General features: G+C 40.6%; 1 protein-coding gene across 5 annotated transcripts in view; it reads left to right on the plus strand.

The window, feature by feature from the left end:
• The first annotated feature begins 3,291 nt into the window (after positions 1 to 3,291).
• LOC135098318 (putative inactive carboxylesterase 4) overlaps positions 3,292 to 14,086 on the plus strand; it is a 34,291-nt gene continuing 23,496 nt past the window's right edge. Inside the window, exons 1-12 of one of the 5 annotated variants that reach the window (XM_064000617.1) lie at positions 3,292 to 3,332; positions 3,944 to 4,182; positions 4,298 to 4,450; positions 5,105 to 5,249; positions 5,339 to 5,524; positions 6,188 to 6,381; positions 6,491 to 6,641; positions 6,766 to 6,944; positions 7,590 to 7,728; positions 8,936 to 9,095; positions 9,756 to 9,870; positions 10,336 to 10,513. In XM_064000617.1, coding sequence (XP_063856687.1) covers positions 3,961 to 4,182; positions 4,298 to 4,450; positions 5,105 to 5,249; positions 5,339 to 5,524; positions 6,188 to 6,381; positions 6,491 to 6,641; positions 6,766 to 6,944; positions 7,590 to 7,728; positions 8,936 to 9,095; positions 9,756 to 9,870; positions 10,336 to 10,443 — 1,752 coding nt within the window. In that variant the 5' untranslated portion in view covers positions 3,292 to 3,332; positions 3,944 to 3,960 and the 3' untranslated portion in view covers positions 10,444 to 10,513. Of the gene's footprint in view, positions 3,333 to 3,441; positions 3,827 to 3,847; positions 4,183 to 4,280; positions 4,451 to 5,104; positions 5,250 to 5,338; positions 5,525 to 6,187; positions 6,382 to 6,490; positions 6,642 to 6,765; positions 6,945 to 7,589; positions 7,791 to 8,935; positions 9,096 to 9,755; positions 9,871 to 10,335; positions 10,514 to 14,086 lie in introns of those variants that run through there. The other 4 variants (XM_064000618.1, XM_064000620.1, XM_064000619.1 and 1 more) reach the window with 4 other exon arrangements.

Genomic DNA, 14,086 nt, shown 5'->3' on the forward strand with positions numbered 1-14,086 from the left:
GGCAAGGTGCAAGCACGGAGGCACAGTTTTGGAGAACAATAGGAGGGACTCCATCAGCTCCATAAGCCTTCAGAGGGTTTAGGCCAGCGAGGGCATGGAAAACATCATTGTGAAGAATTTTAATAGGTGGCATGAAATAGTCAGAGGGTGGAGGAGAGGGAGGAACAAGCCCTGAATCGTCCAAGGTAGAGTTTTTAGCAAAGGTTTGAGCGAAGAGTTCAGCTTTAGAAACAGATGTGATAGCAGTGGTGCCATCTGGTTGAAATAGAGGAGGGAAAGAAGAAAAAGTAAAGTTATTGGAGATATTTTTGGCTAGATGCCAGAAGTCACGAGGGGAGTTAGATCTTGAAAGGTTTTGACACTTTCTGTTAATGAAGGAGTTTTTGGCTAGTTGGAGAACAGACTTGGCATGGTTCCGGGCAGAAATATAAAGTGCATGAGATTCTGGTGATGGAAGGATTCTGGTGATGGAGTATGTTTCACATGTCTGGTGATGGAGTATGCTTTACATGTCTGCTCTTCTAGACAGGGTGGAATCAAAAGCTTTTCGTCTCATCAATGTCTTCAGCCTCTCTCTCACCGCCGCAATGTTGCATCTCTAGCTGTCTTCTACCGCTATTTTCATGCTAACTGCTCTTCTGATCTTGCTAACTGCATGCCTCCCCTCCTCCCGGGGCCTCGCTACACAAGACTTTCTTCTTTCTCTCACCTCTATTCTGTCCACCTTTCTAACGCAAGAGTTAACCAGTATTCTCAGTCATTCATCCCTTTCTCTGGTAAACTCTGGAACTCCCTGCCTTCTTCTGTATTTCCACCTTTCTATGATTTGAATTCCTTAAAGAGGGAGGTTTCAATTTTTGACCACTGCTTTGACTTTTTTATGGGACTGGCATTTCAGTGGGCATTTTTTTTCATTGGATTTTTGTTGCCCTTGGCCAGTGTCCCTCCTACATAAAAAATAAATAAATAAATAAATAAATAGATAAGTAAAAGAGGCCTGTATGAATAGAAGACTGAACCTTGTGGAAAAGACTAATGAAGTTCAGTGAACATATGAACATGAAAAAAAAGTTCGTCCGAGACAGTGACATTGAATACGTTCAGATTGTGTTGCATAATGTAAAGTAATGTGAAGTGGACACTGTGTGTGTCTCTACCCAAAGTTGTATCTGTCGTCTGGCCAGACTTGAATTTCATATCACGGATAAACAACGCCTCAAAATGCATATGTGCATAGAAACATACAACATTTTCCACATAAAATAACCTGCACCTTCACCTCTGACAATATCTGCACAAACTCGTGTTACACCATATATATATATATATATATATATATATATATATATATATATATATATATATATATATATATATATATATATATATATATATATATATATATATATATATATATATATATATATATATATATATATATTGTGTGTGTGTGTGTGTGTGTGTGTGTGTGTGTGTGTGTAGGTAAGAGGTGGGGAGGGATACGTGTGGAGCTCTCACGATCACGTCACCGCACGTCACACAACATGGAACTTTCCTTGGTCCAAATATTCTCACCCTTCTCACTAGATGCCAGTTAGGCTATAAGCCTGTCAGCTCGATTACATCCGGACAATACTCCCCCATCCGTCTCGGTCTTCATATTCTCTGTCCTCCATCACCTCGACCATTGTCTTTCCTCTTCTATTAAGGCTCTCTTCAATACCTTCCTTCCATCTCTTCTTTGGTCTCCCTCGTGGTCGCTTGCCTCTTGGTATTCACTCCATATATTTCTTAGCATGCCGATCTTCTTCCATTCTCTTAACATGTCCAGACCATCTCAGTCTTGCTCTATCAGCATCCTCCAGTAGCAGCGTCACTCCCAACTCTTCTCTTATTTGAACATTTCTCATCTTGTCCCTTCTTGTAACACCCCTGATTATTGAACACTCGCATTTCGGCTGCCTGAATCTTCGATTCTAGTTTTGTAGTTAAAGTCCACCACCATTCAGCACCATATAACAGGATTGGTATAACAAGTGTATTGTAAACTATTAATTTGCATTTTGTAGGCACATGTTTATCGTTTAGTATTGGATACATCTATTGCCATGGATAAATATAACCAGCATTGCCTACATCATACTATCTATTTATTTTTCATAGTTACTCTCTTTATCTCTCTAATGCATTTCAGCACACATTATTCTAAGCTATTAACAGAGTTTTTCTTGTCTTATTTATGTAATTAAAGAACTATAACCAAGAATATAATGAATTGCCCTACGCTGGAACAACGGTACCGGGGAGGAAGGTCGATTCACGCAGCGAGAGGAAAACCAGTACGAGAGGAATTCACAAACTCCTGGTAGAAAGTCAAGGGCACAACATGTGAGTGAAGGTTAATGGAAGGTCACTTGACTTTTGTGTGTTTAGTTTTCGATAAAAATACCCATTTCATCTCCGTGTAGGAAGTCAGACTGTGGGAGAGTGAAGGACCCAGAGAAGGAGGGAGAGGGACAGGGCAGATTACTCGATTTTTACTCTCAGATTTTCACCAAATATACTTGCGTCAAGCTAGGGATGTCCTCCTGTTTGTCAACCGTAATCTCAATACGAGCGCCCGGCAACTGAGTGAGCTGTGTTGCCAAAGCACGTCTTGTGCCTGTCAGGAATACTAACTAAGGCAGGATAGGAACCATGCAGTGGTGAGGCTCAGATGTGCTGATGCATTAAACCATCTCACACCAAAGTAAGAGCAAGAATGGAAGTAATTGGGTTATATATTATCATTATTATTATTATTATTATTATTATTATTATTATTATTATTATTATTATTATTATTATTATTATTATCATTATTATTATTATTATTATCACCATTATTATCATCATCACCAATATTATTTGTTATAGCAATACTGTCATCAACAAACACACACACACACACACATATACACACACATGATCATCATCAGTATCACCACTCGTCATTAAATATTAAATATTTCCTTGAAGTTCATACGGCTTCCGTGTCAGCACACAGTCTCTTTGTGCAGGACGCCTTGCTGAGGTGATTACCTGACACGAAAGGACTGAGTCCACAAACTTTCTCCAATCGTTAAGTTTGTAAGCCTTGATTCAACTCAGGTTAACCGTAGTACACAATTTCACGGGCCCTGTGGGAACTGACAACTCTCGTTCATCATGTTCCTTTAAATCTACTCGAGTGATCAAGCTCTCATATAAAAGGAGCGTCACGGAGCATGTGCGTCAGTCTGTCACCCGGCCCGCGCACTAAACAACCCGACTCTTAGCACTGAGGGAGCATTGTAAATTCTGCAACGCAGTGCAGATAATCTTATATTTCTTTTGTTAAGGAACGAAGCATTTGTGCGCGCTTATCTGTGTGTGTGTGTGTGTGTGTGTGTGTGTGTGTGTGTGTGTGGACTGATGTACAAATATGAGTTTACTTTTGTGGCTGGTATGAAATTATCATGTGTGTTTTGTCAAAAAAACGCGTTAGTGAGACAATGCAGCTCCTACAGTTATCTGTATGAAGACTAAGACATGGCACGTGACATTCCTGGGGAACCCCTGTTTTGATGACAATCAAGCTGGACTTAACAAGACCTGACTTAGTGTTCTGTGGTCTCGGAGTTAAGAAGCTGAACATCCCCCTATGGACGGGAAACTTAGCGTAATATCGTGTGGCTTCACTTCTATTTTACTTGTTGAAAAGACCGCTTTGTGTATTTCCTATGATGTTCAGTTGCCGCTTTGCTTCCTTTATGCACCCATCTTTGGCGTCACAGTGCCGCCCGGTGTGAGAAAACATTTTGTTTTGAAAAAAATCACAACAGAAAATATACAGACAAAACAGAAAGCCACTCATACTGATTTTAGTTGTTCCTATACTCTTCCTCTCGCTTGTATCTCACAGCAGCAGAATAGAGAGGGATGGCGCGTGGTGCGGCTCTGTTGGCGACGCTGATGGTGGTGGTGATGGTGGTGGCGGTGGTGGTGGTGGTGGTGGTGGCGACTGCTGCTGATGTGCCATTCGTTGATACCAGGGATGGCCGCGTCTCAGGCATTGTGGAGGAATCGGTGAAGGGCCGAGACTTTTCGTCATTCTACGGCATTCCCTACGCTCGGCCACCACTGGGGAGGCTGCGATTCAAGGTAGGCCGGCAGATGGTGAAAATTTGCGGAGTAATGAAAGCACTTGACTTCATCAGAGTGAGACTGTAAAATGAGGGTGGGAAAATACTGGAAGATAGTGTGTCCTTTCTTCCAGGATCCCGAACCCTTCCCAGACTGGGGGGCCATGGGGGAAGCCTCCATTCCCGCCCCGCCGTGCATCCAGTATTTCTCCGCAACAGAGAGAGTCGGAATAAAGGAAGTGCTGGGTGAGGAGGATTGCCTGTACCTCAACGTGTTTGTGCCCAAGGTGAGGCAGAGAACCACGGAGAGACTGCTTTAATCTGTGACATGTTAACCTAAGAGCATAAGGGAAGCTGGGAGAAGAAAATAGGCCTACACGTACTAGGTGACAGTCCTTGTCTAAAACCTGTGTCCACCTGCCTTCCCGATCAGTAAATTTAACTAATCCTTTTTTAAAGTTCCCAGGTGACTCAGTACTAGTAGGCTGATTACTGCATATATTCCAGTCATCTACCACTCTATCTGAGAACCAATTTCTTCCCTTTTTTTTATTTATTAGTTTTAGTCCTATCCTGGTTACTAACACTAAGGATTTTGTTTAAATTGTCCTTGTTATACCTCTTAATCTAAGCTTTTCTAACGAATGTAAAATTTAAAACTTTAATCTTTCGTAAGGAATATTTTACATCTCCTTTTAGTCATCCATCTCTCTCTCTCTCTCTCTCTCTCTCTCTCTCTCTCTCTCTCTCTCTCTCTCTCTCTCTCTCTCTCTCTCTCTCTCTCTCTCTCTCTCTCTCTCTCTCTCTCTCTCTCTCTCTCTCTCTCTCTCTCTCTCTCTCTCTCTCTCTCTCTCTCTCTCTCTCTCTCTCTCTCTCTCTCTCTCTCTGTGTGTGTGTGTGTGTGTGTGTGTGTGTGTGTAATAGTACCAATCTTATCACAGATTAATGGAGACGCTAGCTTCCCGGTGATGGTTTGGCTTCACGGAGGAAGGTTCACCCATGGCAGTGCCCAGGAGTACCCTCCTCACGTCCTCCTGGACCACGACATCGTGCTGGTGGTGGTGCAGTACCGGCTGGGTGTCCTGGGTGGGTGGTGTGTGGCGAGCTGGTGACTTCTCTTACACGCGGCGCGGCCTGTGTACTGCTCTTCTCACTGCTTCTCTCTCACTGTACAGGCTTCCTGTCTACCGAGGACTTGGCGATGCCTGGGAACCTGGGCCTCAAGGACCAGACCCTGGCGCTCCGGTGGGTGAAGACCAACATTCACCTCTTTGGCGGAGACAACATGCGGGTCACCATCTTCGGTGAGAGTGCCGGCAGCGCCGCCGCCCACATCCTCATGTTCGTCCCGGAAGTTCAAGGTAGGACTCCTTTTGGACTTCACATTCGTTCTCATCACCTTTGTTTATACACACACACATACACACACACACAATATATATATATATATATATATATATATATATATATATATATATATATATATATATATATATATATATATATATATATATATATATATATATATATATATATATATATATATATATATATATATATATATATATATATATATATATATATATATATATATATATATATATATATATATATATATATATATATATATATATATATATATATATATATATATATATATATATATATATATATATATATATATATATATATATATATATATATATATATATATATATATATATATATATATATATATATATATATATATATATATATATATATATATATATATATATATATATATATATATATATATATATATATATATATATATATATATATATATATATATATATATATATATATATATATATATATATATATATATATATATATATATATATATATATATATATATATATATATATATATATATATATATATATATATATATATATATATATATATATATAATTTCAACCTTGTATATCGATTTGTTCACATATTTGCATGTAGTGAGACAAATTGTATTGTTTTGACAGATCTTTTCTCCCGTGCTATCATGCAGTCTGGAACAGCACTGACGTCCTTGAATATCAACAATAATCCTCGCAAAGAGGCAATTGAAGTGGGTGGCAGCCTTGGGTGTCCCACAGACCAGGGCAGCAACACGCTCCTTCTGTGCCTGCAGGGGCTGGATGCAAAGGCTCTCTTTCCTCGTTACGAAAGCTCCAGAGTGAGTGGCACTCACTGTGCCAGGTGTCAGGACTACTTGCTCATTTAACTTGAACATTCAATTGTGGATATATTCAAATTACAGTTCTGAGGCCATTTAACTTGTACAGAGATGGGGAGTGCTGCCGCTCACCTTCACGCCCTGGGTGGACGGCCGTTTCCTGCCGCGTCACCCTGCCCTGCTGATAAGTGAGGGGCGCAGCACCCGGGTGGACATCATATCAGGCATTACCAGAGACGACGGGGCTCTTTTCGCCTTGCGTAATTATCACCCAACTTACGTGGTTAAAGATCATGCTTCACTAACTGAAATGTCTGAGGGAATAATTACCTTCAAAATCTATTGTTTTGAAGATTTTTATTTATTCATTTATTTTTTTTTAAGCTGCATTGGCAAAGAAACAGTTACTGGAGGAGCTACAGCACAATTTTAGCATGGCCGGGCCTGCGTCCCTTCAGCTTGAGGGCAGGAGTGAGGACCCGGAGGCTGTAGCCCGCCAGCTGTACCTCCACTACTTGGGCACCACGCACGTCACCGAGGCGCACGCTGACGACTTCATGAGGGTGAGCACCAACACTGGAGCCTAAGTCTGTTTTTTGCTGCATATGCTCCGTAAACTTTGGATGTATTTGCAATGTGAGAATTACTTGTTTACATATACGACATAAGGATGAGAAGACACGGCTCTACGTGAGGGGATGTTACACCTTAACACTTGAGACAAGAGGATGCCGGCAGTGTTTTCACTGTTCATTCTTAAATTCGCGCCTATGTTACATCTTAAACATACAGAACTGCCAGCTGGTGTTCTGTACGGTGAACTCTTCCGTGATCATTCTGCTGTGAAAAAGCCTTGTAACCGTAGTTGTTAGTGATTAGTGATGAATTATGAGGGAGCATTAAAAACTAGATTCACGTATGAAGATGATAGGTGGAGATGAACAAGCATGTTGCATTCAGGGACTGTCACGGGTTGATCTGATGCATTCTTGCCGTTTCCCTTATTATCTCATGTTCGTAGTAGTAGTAGTAGTAGTAGTAGTAGTAGTTGGATGGTGTGAACGTTCTAATTCTTTTAGTTATCAAAATAATAATAATATATTATTTAAAAAATGATGAAGACATAATAATAGTTATTATTATTGAAAATAACAAAAATAACTCTTAGTTTTTGTTCTTACTAGTCTTATTATATATAATTTTGACAGATGTTCACTGACCACTACTTCGCCGTGCCTCATGACCGCATCTCCGCCCACCACGCAGGGAAGATTTACCGCTACGAGCTGCAGCACTACGCCCAGCTCTCCTTCGGCCAACTGATCTGCCCTTCCTGCGACAACAAGTGTAAGCAATGCCTGGCCCACAACCTGCCCGAGGCACCGCGGCGTCAACACTGACACGAGGCGGTCAGTTCAGTGACGAATGTTTAGGCAGATGTTTTAAGAACACTGGCAAAATAACTGGGGACTGGCACCTTTAGTGGGCTTTTTTCTGCCCTTTTATTGCCCTTGTTTGGAGCCACTCTTACATAACAGATCCTGATAACTGACACAAAGAATTTTGCTTGTAACATCATATCCCCTATGTCACTTCAAGGCAATGAATAACTGTCAGAGATTTTATAAACATCAAGGGTGGTTCTCGACTTAAGTACTCATAAAAACAGAATGTGCTTGGCATAGCCACTACCACTCCTGATGTTATCACCAGCGCTGTCGCCACCACCGCTATACGTAGCAACTATCACCAGCCTTCTTACCATCACCATCACCACTACCACTACCAATAACTCTTATCCTATACTATTAATACCCTGCATCACGACAAATTCCAGTCATTATTGCCATCACCACCATCTCATCGCTGCCATCATTTTTATTAGTAATAGCACTGCACCCCTTTTCATCATTACTTAACCTTTTAATTTATTTATACATAATTTGTGGTATGAGATATAATCTTGTTGAAAAACTAAAACACAGCTGTGTCCGAGTCACTGTGAAGTGTGCCATGAGTCACTGGGATGTGTGCTATGAGTCACTGTGAAGTGTGCCATGAGTCACTGTGATGTGTGCCATGAGTCACTGTGATGTGTGCCATGAGTCACTGTGATGTGTGCCATGAGTCACTGTGATGTGTGCCATGAGTCACTACGGAGCTTTAAAAGAGGAGTGGCCAAATTTGAGGCTGAGGATAATGAAAGGAAGTAGGCAGTATGTTTCATGTGGGGAGTACCACATGTAGGCCTGACAACTTCTTGCAGCTTTCCTTACTTTCTTGTGTTTTTTTTTTTTTGTTCTGACATGAGTGAATCACATCTTCCTTTTCTTATCTTTTCCGTTCGGCGTTTCCCTCGAGTGAGTGGTTGGCGCAATGTACGAGCCTATCCTGTTGTTTCTGTCCCTTGAATCTTCCTCTGTGACTGCTATTGTTTGCAGTTCTAAAGCAATTCCACCGCTCCATCTCCTTCTCTGTCGTCCTCCCAGTTTTCTTCCCTCAAATGGTTTTCTCCAGGAATTTTTAATCGGTTTCTGATCGTCAATTCTGACAGGGGTGAGTCACGTAGACGATCTGTACTACTTGTTCCGCGGCGGCCCTCTCTTGTCGCCACGAACAGCACCCCCACAGCGCCCCAAGGACTTACAGCTGCCCAACGACCTCACCCTCAGGGACATCATCACGACTCTGTGGACCAACTTTGCTGCCACGGGGTGAGATGGAGGACGGAGGTCCTGATTTCAGAAGTCTTTATGGAAGACTGAGAGTTTTAGAGTGGGCAAGATGATTAAGTATTGCTTATCAGTGCACTAACTTTGCTGCCGCGGGGTGAGATGGAAGGTGGGACCCTTTTGTGGAGGAGACTGACAGTTTTAGAGGATAAGATGATAAAAGTAAGACTTATCATTGTACCATTGCTGCATTAGAGGCTCTTCAGGAAGTGCTGATGTCAGGTAAGACTTATCAATGCTTCCATCAATTCACTGTGACACGGTGACACCAACAACAACGATAGTTTGCCTGTGTACTACATATCACTGCAAAAAATTACCTCTTTACTGCATAGATTAGACAAGTGAGTTGGTGATGGTGGGCAGTGGTGAGAAAACACAGAATTAAGCAGGGGATCTTTATTTCTACAATGTTTTGATGGTGTTGAAAAGTTAGAGAAAAAGATCTGCTTAATCCTGCTATTCCTCACCACCACACTCCAATAATTACTTTTTGTATTACTCATCATTGCAGCAATAGTTTATTTTTGTATCACTCATCATTGCAATGATAATAAATCTTTGTATTACTCACCAGTCCAACAGTGGTCTGTCTTTTATTACTCATCATTATAATTATAATTTTTCGTTATTTCTCACCAGGAACCCAAACCCTGATAGCTCTCTGGGCTTCACGTGGGAAGCCAGCACACCAGAGAATCTGCAGTACCTCTCCCTCACGCCCTCGCCCTCCATGAAGCCAGACGACCGCAAGGAGGTGAGGGATGTTGCTTACTTAATTATTTACTATGAAAGATGTATTAGGCACTGGTATATTTCTATTCGTGGTACTTATAAGCGTGTAAGGCGAACGCTTAGAACTTATGTTGATGAGGGGGTGAGGGGGTAACCGACCTCAGGGTTACAAAAAAAAAAAAAAAAAAAGTAGGAAAAAAGGCCCACTGAAGGTGCCAGTTCCGGAAGAAGAGAGCAAGAAGGGTTATCCATAACTAGAGAAGTGTCCTGGAAACCTTATGTATTAGATAATTACATGGTCCATTTTCTATTTAAATTTTGACGTGGCAGAATTATTTACATAACTACATTTTTTTTTTCTTTATGAGTGTCGCTATTTGTGGTTTTATAAATGTCACGCTCCGAGTATCTAGAGCGCATCCTTTGTCAAGCACTATCCATTTCACCCCCTCAGTAAGTGGTTCATGCAGGTTCTTTCTTTTCACAGACACGCAAGTTCCACAACTCTCTTCCCATCCAGGAAAATTTGATGCTTCACCCGCACCTGGTGAAGGTGCCTCAGGGTGCCACGCGCAGTTCACGTCATGAATTGTGATTTACCAACTCCTGACTAAATGCAAACAGTAACAAGCACCGCCTACCTAACAACATAACTTAGATATAACCACTTTTATATATATATATATATATATATATATATATATATATATATATATATATATATATATATATATATATATATATATATATATATATATATAATATATATATATATATATATATATATATATATATATCATATATATATATATATAATGAGAGAAGAGGACGAACAAGTGAGGAGGGCAATGATGGTGGAGGTTAGGGGGAGAAGGAGGGTTGGGAGACAAAAGAATAAGATGGAGAGTCGTAATAAGAAGTGATATGAACAAGCTGGGAGTGCAAGAAGATAGAAACAGATGGAGAAGGATAACTCCAGCGGCTGACCCTGCAATACACTGGGATTAAGGTCGTATGAAGAAGGATATATATATATATATATATATATATATATAATATATATATATATATATATATATAATATATATATATATATATATATATATATATATATATATATATATATATATATATATATATATATATATATATATATATGATGGGCCCTAACTCAGTGCAAACAAACGAAAAAAAACGTCCACTGAGGTGCCAGTCAGTAAAGAAAAAAAAATCAAATTTAAGGATAACTGTCTTGAAACCGAACACTTTCATTATTACCACGCTTAGAGAAATGCTTAGGTGTTATGATGGAGTGATTATGAAGTGTTTTGAGGAGTTGTATGGCTTACGAGTTGTGATGTGGTGGAATTGTGAGGAACTAAGGAGATAAACACCATCTGATTACTAAGAAAGTCGAGGGTGTAAAGCGCTGCTGCGTCTGAATTTACTCCTATAAAAATGGGTTGATTTGCTGTGAGGAGTCACTTCGAAACAAGCAGAGGTGGCGGCAGTGGTGGGCGCGGAAGTGAAATATAGAAACAGTTTTTGAAGAGGCTGGTGACATTTGATGAGGTACCGGCGTGCTCGGAACTAAGGGTAACACGTGGAAAAGTGCCAAGCAAACCTCGCGCGAACACACCCTGGACGTGTCCTCCCGCGGCGTGCATTAAACATCAAAGCGCTCTTTGCTCAGTGGTCACCTTTACCTGGGCCGGCGCCGCCTCAGAGCTGGGCGGGGTCGGAGGGAACCCAACCCTCTTCCCTTCGCATTCCACCCTTCAAAAAAAAAAAAAAAAAAAAAAAAAACAAGACTCAAAGCTGAACTGAAAACAAGACAAGGATTAAGAGGAGCACTGTGTGCACTTAGAAAGCTTAAGGGCGCGGAAAAAACAACAAAAAAAAAAAGGGAGGAAAAAGTAATGAGAAACGGCGCGTGCACTCAAGATTCAAAAGATAATGAAACACAGAAGGGCCTGAGACAAGAAACAAGAGACAAGAGCTGCGGCCAATTGGATCTACACAAGAAAAAAAATAAAAATAATAAGGTGAGATCACAATGGAAAGTACAAAGATCCAAAAGCAACGACAAAGGAAATGTCGTTAGGGATATTTTGTGAAGTTACATTACTGTGTGTGTGTGTGTGTGTGTGTGTGTGTGTGTGTGTGTGAGAGAGAGAGAGAGAGAGAGAGAGAGAGAGAGAGAGAGAGAGAGAGAGAGAGAGAGAGAGGAGAGAGAGAGGAGAGAGAGAGAGAGAGAGAGAGAGAGAGAGAGTCCACACCAAGGCTCACTTACAAAACAAAGGAAAATCACGGCCCTACGTAGATGGAAAAAAAAAAAAAAAGAATAAAAGGAAAGAAAATCAAGAATATTGTAAAAAAAAAATCAGAGGGCAGCACTATACATACATACGACAAAAAAAAATAGATAAATAAAAACAGAAGTACAAATAAATTTAAAGATAAATAAAAGAAAAAAAAATAAGCAAACAAAACACCCCCAAAAAATAAATCATGTGATTTACACACAAGTATGTAAGAATATAAGAACATAAGAAAATAAGCGAAGCTACAAGAAGCCGTCAGTCAGAGATGCTCTGGCAAAGAAAAAAAAAAAAGAATAAAGAGAAGAAAATAAAAAAGTTTTAAAACTTGGTGGCATCAACATCTGCAGAGTAATACGACACGTTTTTAGTGTCCAGGAAGCTGTATTTCTCGTAGCCTAACTTAAACCAACTGAGGGCGGAGCAACACACCTACTAGTGTCCACGAATCTGCCCACAATCTAGCCTAACCCATCCTAACCTTACAGCTGAGCAACACACCAGCTTATAGTCTCCACGAACCAGTGCTGCTCGCAACCTAACCTTACCTAACCTAACCCAACACGAGAGAGAAGTAACACATCTACATCTAGTCTCCACTAACCTGTACTGCTCGCATCCTGACCTAACCTCCACGAACCACTGCTCGCAACCTCCTTCTAACAGTATAACCTCAAACAAAACCATGCAAGTAATAGAGAAATACGAGTACATTCCCCACTCCGAGCTGGCGGTTAATTTACGTGGAAAAGGTTGCAGCCTCCGCCTTCCTTTATCCTGAAGGAAGCACCGCAGGATTCTTCCCTTCCTGCGAGGTGGTCATGTGGTCATGGCCGCCTCCCTGGGCTGCAACATTTTTATTGGCTTTTCCTATTTGTCTTTTTTTTTTTTTTCTCTCTCGTTAACTTTGGAACTAATTAACTTCTGAGGGTTTTTTCCTCCAGCAATGACCTTTCTCTCGTCAAGGATAAAGTCATCCATTATATGAAGTTTTCATCGACAAAAACATTGATACTGTTTTCTTTCCTAGAGTGTATGTAGTCTTTCTTCTCTTAGAAGGACGCAACTTCGATCCGAATACGTAATTATGTCAGGAATTAAGCTTTTCCTAATAAAACTTTCATGTACGGACAAACCTTTCTTAATAAAGCTTGTCATATACAGAGAACATCGTTCACATTCCTGCACAAAGCTTTCTACTTTATTTGTTTATTTTTTTTAGATGAAGCTGCCTGGGAGTGATATACATGCCTGTAAAAGAGGCTGGCTAGAGACCGCAAGAGCAAAAGAAAAAAATATATACGGCTCCTTTCAACATGCAACTTACTATTAACCAGGTAAGAATGCTTAGCACATACTCCATTTCCCGCTGGAGGGACAGACCCGCCAGGTGTCTGCAATACCCACATATATTCAGAATGAAGCTTTCAGCAGCACACGAAGATATCTCTCTCCACGCTGCATCACTGCAGCAATATGTGTTGGGTATAGGTATTTCTCCTTCTGCACGATAAATAGAAATTTGCAGGCATCGTATAAGGAGAAATCGTGACGTGAAAACATCATGTAAATTCACTTAAACTTAATATATTTTTAACTGACTGACTGACACCAAGATGACAAGGTCATATTGCTCGGCAGGTGAAAATATTAAGCTAAAAAACACCATCAAAATACAAGAACAAGTTTATGCTAAAACATATGTACTGTAACTGACTGACACTTGACATCGATGATCCAGAGTGGGAGACGATACACAGCGACACTGCACGGCACCAGCAGTTCACCAGGACACAGTTTGGGGAAAGAGATCGAGGGCAAGACAAAGAGAGAGGTGGAGGGATGGAATTACGATAGAACTACAAAGGATAGGAGTCACTGAGGAAGATGCAGAAGACAGAAACAACTGGAGGAGAC

The sequence above is a fragment of the Scylla paramamosain genome, unplaced genomic scaffold (assembly GCF_035594125.1).
Source record: "Scylla paramamosain isolate STU-SP2022 unplaced genomic scaffold, ASM3559412v1 Contig55, whole genome shotgun sequence".
NCBI lineage: Eukaryota > Metazoa > Arthropoda > Malacostraca > Decapoda > Portunidae > Scylla > Scylla paramamosain.